Source organism: Carassius gibelio, chromosome A25 (assembly GCF_023724105.1).
Source record: "Carassius gibelio isolate Cgi1373 ecotype wild population from Czech Republic chromosome A25, carGib1.2-hapl.c, whole genome shotgun sequence".
Classification (NCBI taxonomy): domain Eukaryota; kingdom Metazoa; phylum Chordata; class Actinopteri; order Cypriniformes; family Cyprinidae; genus Carassius; species Carassius gibelio.
This window is the reverse complement of record NC_068395.1, coordinates 16,315,750-16,322,120: the sequence shown is the minus strand read 5'-3', so window position 1 is coordinate 16,322,120 and position 6,371 is coordinate 16,315,750. Positions and strand designations below refer to the sequence as shown.

General features: G+C 36.9%; 1 protein-coding gene across 1 annotated transcript in view; it reads left to right on the top strand.

Annotated features, from left to right (window-relative positions):
- The window catches only part of LOC127947141 (iroquois-class homeodomain protein irx-5-like), a 5,026-nt gene extending 1,287 nt beyond the window's left edge, over positions 1-3,739 (top strand). The window contains exons 2-3 of the mRNA XM_052544135.1: positions 1-230; positions 850-3,739. The exon at positions 1-230 is cut by the window's left edge and continues 176 nt beyond it. Coding sequence (XP_052400095.1) covers positions 1-230; positions 850-1,331 — 712 coding nt within the window. The 3' untranslated portion in view covers positions 1,332-3,739. The remainder of the gene's footprint in view (positions 231-849) is intronic.
- Positions 3,740-6,371: the final 2,632 nt, after the last annotated feature.

The window sequence follows — 6,371 nt, the reverse complement described above, 5'->3', positions numbered from 1 at the left end:
CAAAGGAGAGAAGATCATGCTGGCCATCATCACCAAGATGAGCCTCACTCAGGTGTCCACCTGGTTCGCCAACGCGCGCAGAAGACTCAAAAAAGAGAATAAGATGACGTGGACGTCACGGAACCGGAGCGAGGATGAAGATGAGGAGGACAGCATTGATTTAGAGAAAACTGACGACGACGACGAGCCGCTCAAAACAGCCGTGACAGCACAGATGACCAAAGATTCAGGTGCTTATTTTGTCCCCTTATGTTATATTCAAGTGATTATATTGTTAACATGTATTTTTATTTTATACATGTCAGGATTCATAATTTGTGGTTTAACCATCAAGTAAAAAAAATGCAATAATTTTATTACACCATGCATGAAAGTAATTCTTTTCAACAATAATAATGCTTAAAAAATAAATTACAGATAAGTTTCCACAGGCCTTATCCTTTTCGTGAAAAAAAAAAAAAAAAAAAAAATGAATATATATATATATATAATAACCTTGATAAACAGTCTTCAGGGTCCTCTGTATAATATAATTTACTGTTTAAATAGTTTTCTTGTCACATGATAACAAAACCCCAGTAGCCTTACGTTGCTTTTGTTTTGGAGGACAAACGTTTAATAAAAAAATACATCGATAATATTTTAGAACAAAAGGGGGACAATAATTTGCAGCTCTTTGATTAGACTTTTTTTTTTTCCTGACAGGTTTTACAAACACGTTCCCACAAACCGTTAACCTCTCACGTTAATTGAAGCTATTTATTGAATGTTTTGGATGGATTTGCTTAAGTCATTATTCCTTAGTATTTAGCAGTAGTGTCTAATCATCCTGTTATCATGTGATCGCAGTTGTGGAGGACTGCACGGAAGATCAGGACGACGCGACGGATGGTGTCACACTCGACTGTGAGCAAGAGAACCGGACAGTGTCTGTGTCTCCGGTGCCAACGACCTCCTCTCCCCAAAACGAGCTGAGCGAAGCCAGGAGGCCCCTCAGTGAAGACTGCCAGTCCACATCTGTCACTCACTCCGCAAACCCGACCCCCAAACCCAAACTCTGGTCCCTGGCCGAGATCGCTACGTCGGATAAGAGGAGTGACGAAGCGTCACAGACACCAGGGGCGTTACCGCCCGTCGGGTCACCAGCGCAGTGCCCCTTTCCCTCCAGACACTTCTACTACGCATCTCCTCTCTGCGCGGGCTTCACGAACCACGGCGCGCTCGGACACCCTCAGGGTTCGATCCCGGCGCATCTGAGCGGAGTTAATCAGACGGTGTTTCACAGAGCGAGAGACAGCACACCGACTCTGCACGAGAGCGACAACACTTAGTGCTTTTATCCATGATTTCTTTATTTAAACGCATTTTACGTCTGAACTTCACAGGGAGCAAAACACTTTTTATAGCTATATAAAAAAAGGAAATTGTATGGAGTCATGCTTTTTTTTTTTTTTTTTTTTTTTTTTTTACATATCTATAATTTTTTTGTGAGATATCTGTGCAAGAGGCCAAAGTACTTATAAATAAATAAATTAAATTGTAATACCTATCAGCTGGTTAAATAATGATTGCAAATTTGTCAATGCTTATTCTAGATTCAGTGGTTTTGTTTGTGTCTAAATTATGCACATGTTCTCTTTAAACTTAAAACTCATAAATGGCACATTTTATTAGGAAATGTTTAAATAATTACGTGAGAGTTGCTTTTATATGCTTGCAGAAGAGAAACTATATATTAAGCATCAGGTCCAGTCTCGTGAAATTCTCTCCCTGGTCTGAAGACATCAGTCTGGAAAATGTAGTATCTGCGCCCGAGATATTCTTTATATATATTTTGACCCATTGTGGATTATTCCATCATCTGTTCTTTGCAGAATGGTGTGCAGTGCCTTCCTGATTTGCTCTCAACTGTGCTAAACCTACATGGACTCAAAGAAAACACTCAATACACTCGCCTCCTGGGAATAATACGGTGGATAAATTGTACATTTGAATAGCACAAGTCAACATTTATTGCAGGGGGATTATGGGACAGTACTCTTCAGTGGAGGAGATATTACGTTTATGCTCCATAAAGCATCTTCTCATGAAATATGTGTTGCTTTTTTCCTGTGATGCGGAAACAGTGATGGGCTAAAAATGTTCAAAGAGCATTTTAAAAGGTATTAAACATGCTAATTCAAAATGCGGTAAACGCTTTGCAAGAAAGACGGGATTCAGGAAAGACAGGAGTCTGACATCAACATACATCAGAGAAGCACCTCGGGCCCGTGGCTTACAGCGCTAATACAACGTTTGTGTACACAAAACCACAAAAAGAGGCTGCAAGGACTTGAAAAGCTCTCGAATCCCTCCAGTAAATTCAAAGTTCGGGTATATATTTATACTCGGCCCTACACTATTTCACAATTCACTGAATTCAAAGCTTTGTAACTGAAGGAGCCCTGGCAAAACTGTCCAAACTATCCAATCATCCTGTGACCAATCTCACATTCAACACTCATTTTATATTTGTATTGCTTTGCAAGGGGGGGTTAAAGAACCGATATAAAGATCAGTTTTCATTCTATCTCTTTTCTAAATGTGTAAACTCTAAATATCACTAGTGATTGCTGAAAAATGGGTTCTGACTGCAGAGCTGATACATTTGTTGCTAATATATCTTTCTTTTAGTTTTGTTGTTGCCAGCTCTTAAATATGCTTTACTGCATAAATGTTTAACGCTTTATATGGAGCTGTTATTTTGCTATTTCTAACTCTAATAACATTTCATATATATTTCAACAATTGGGCTTTTTATTATTATTGTTATTTTATGTCTTGTGTAAAATACACATTCCAGATATGGTACTATAAATCTCGGCAATTACGACTTTAGATAAAAAAAAAATTACATTTAAACTAAAATGATACATTCTTATGACGTTATGGCTCATGTAGAGACCAAAAACATGCACTGACGACGTAACAATTACATTTTTGGTGGAAATGTCTTCTAGTATTCCTGTTATACTGTATGTTTCAATTGTGGCCAGTCTAGAGCGAGAGAAAATGTGTGAAAAGCTCATCCACTCTTCATTCCACATCCTAATCAAAATAGGTGGGCTGTTTAGAAGCATGCACGCTTTTGCTCTTAACTAAATGGCTAAGTAAAGCTTTTAAAAGCATTGATTTGGAGCAAATCGATGGGGTCTGAGGGTGTTTTCTGCATAGTGAGAAGGCGCTAACAGGCCACTGATGAGACAGACAGCACTGAATGTCAAATCAGTTGTTTACAAAATGTTTTCAGTTGATAAAGAGTGTTAACTTTGCCTGGATGAAATGTATTATTATTATTTTTATTTTATATTTTTTGCAATGGAATTTTGTTTCTTTTTATTTATTCCCGAGCTTTTCCAATCACAGTGCCTCACTGACTTTTATAATGTACATTAGTGGTTCTCAACTGGTGGGTCGTGACCCGAAAATGGGGAGCAGGACTGTTCTGATCTCGAACAGCGGCGACAAAAATGCTTACATGAATTTAAATGCAACTGACTATAGAATTGTGCATGGTTGTGATATGAAATAGTCCACTGATGTACTTTTCAATCAAAATTCATCTGTCATTTGGTAAAAGCTAGTCGAGCCATACACATGGAATTAAACACAGTTGACGTGAAAACGTCTTTATTGAAAAAAAAAAAAAAAGTTATGATTGAATTTAAATTCAATTGTGGCCATAATAAAAATGGTCTGTGTTGAGATGTTAATTGTCGAGGGCATGAATCCCTTGAAATTCAAAAGACAAATATTGTTCAAATGTATATTTTAAAATCTCAAAATTTCAGAATTGTGTTGGCTTTGTGCAGTTTATAGAAATTGTAATACATTTCAATGGTTGTTTTTAAGGACATTGTTCTTCCATTTTGTATATAAACAATTTTGGTTCTACACTTCTAAAGATTAAGCTTTCAAAAGTAGGCATTAACATAAAAGAACCATTTTTTTAATGTGAATACCCTTTTTTTTCTACTATAAAGAACCTGGAAAGGTTCCATGGATGTTAAAGGTTCTTCTAGGTGCCAATAACAAACCTTTATTTAAACCTTTAAAATGTATCACATGATGCCCAATGCAAAATCTAGACTCCAAAGCAGATCCACTGATCTGACGTAAACGACAGCGTAATTCTGATTTAGGGGTGGATTATTCTTTAGTTATTATTCATTCTCCTCACAAGCAAGCATCCAGTGTATTATTGTATTACACACTGACAGATCTCCAGGCCTTTGGCAAATAGATTTCATTTAGGGTTCAAAATGGCCAAAGACGCTGACGGCTCAATTTACTTAATAATAGATGGGAGGTAGTCTCTATAAAATAATATTGACTTAAACACTGGTGCATGCTGAGCATGAAGAGAGGAGGCGTTTGAAACAGACAGCTGCGCTACCGCCTCAGGGCTCTTCTTTAATTGAAAGGATCATTAGGAGCCTCGGCGTCCCTTAACAACTACAGTCCTCGCCGCGAAAATAATGCATCGCTCGCCACAAAGCCACACACGAAACACAAGCCCACTGTCGTCGCACGCCACATTCAATAAGAGCACCTGACGCATGGGTAATGGTGTGCTGACGGATGATTGGCTAATTAAGACATGCCACCTCACACTGTCTTTGGATGCCAAGGCTTGTTTGCTGATTTACATGAAAGACTGTGAATAATTTAGCACACCTGGAGACAGAAAACAATGCGTCCTGTTTATTATAATGGGAGGAAATACTAATTCTGAAGATTTTTTTGTGACGTGAATTAAATTGAGTATTATAATGCTCTGTGTCCAACTGCATCAGGTTAATAAACTGAAATACAGTTAGAATTGTCAATAATAGTATGAAAAGCATAGCATGGAAAATATAATAAGTATGAAAGGGAGCTCGGGGCTAGTTGTCACACTTACTCCAGTTAATACTTCTCAGGGAAAGGTAAAATCTGTATTGTTGCATACCTATAAGTATTAAAAAAAAAATCCAAGGAAAATTAAGTTCATTTAATCGATGTTTAACCTTATAGTTGTGCATGTTATAACACTTTTTGTAACTAAGTTGTGACAATGGGAATCAGCAAGTAAAAGGTCTATTATAGGCTCTTTTTTTTTTTTTTTTTTACAAAATATTTAATTAAAAAAGCAAACAATGAAGGACAATAAAAGGAGTAATATACAAACTGCCTCAATCTGACGTTCATGAAAAATACTCATCCTATCATCTTGTACAGTTCAGCCTTTCTGCTGAAATCTCCCTTGCTTTAATATATCCAAGTGTTTTGCGTTTAGTTACCCAACAGCTATTACAAAGATATGATGTTGGAATAATATATAAGATGATGTTTGGAGGATAAAACTAACAGTGTATTCTAATTCATGCACGTTTGAACTAGGTGTTTGCAAACCCACTACAGAAAAAAACTAGTGTAATTAGAGCTTTGACAAAATCTCAACAACATCCCATTGTGAGACAACTAGCCCCAGTCTTCTCTGCTCACAATCAGTTCATATTTACTCTTCTGTCTGATTGCATTATTTCATGTAGGTGCAGGTATATTCTTTAAACAGCACTGAGCTGAAATCACATTAATATAAAGTGTACGAAAAGTGCATCTAAGATCCGATTAGCTCACGAGGAACACACCACCTTTGTAAACCCATGCATTCATCTCATCTGTTAGAGCATTTAGTTAAGCTGAAGGAAAGAGAATGTTATCCAGAAAGCCGAAACAAAGTTTTGAAAGGCAGCGCTCGCAGGTTTAATATCGCTATATCACAAGCACTCCCGCATTACATCTGTAAAGCAACGCATTTAACAAGAACAACTGACTGAGTGCTTCTGTATTCAAGGGTTGAGTTATCATATTAAAAATACATTTATTCTAAGTCAATTTTTCGAGATTGTTTGGCAGTGCTGGAAACAATAACATCATGGAGGACTCCATATTCCTGCCAGCACCCTGGGGTAGCACTATATTTCTTTTTGATGTGATTAAAACACAATGATGAATATGGTTTGTTTTGTAGATGAATAATGGGTTAGAAACTGAGACTGCACTGGTGAATGGATTCCTTCATCTGAAATGGAAAGACACAAATATATGATTGTATTTTTATCTATTCTGAAAGAGCTTTAGGTGATTTATTGCAAATACTGTGGGTAGAAGTTTTACATATATTTGAGGTAACAGGTATTACCAGCAGCGACTCGTCCATTTTAATATCCGCCCAACTGTTTTTATTATAACATTTTTTTTTTTTTTGCTTAAAGGCAATACATAGATGAATTATTATTGAATGGAGGCAGCTTTCTCCAAACATCTCGATTCAAGAGTCACATAGG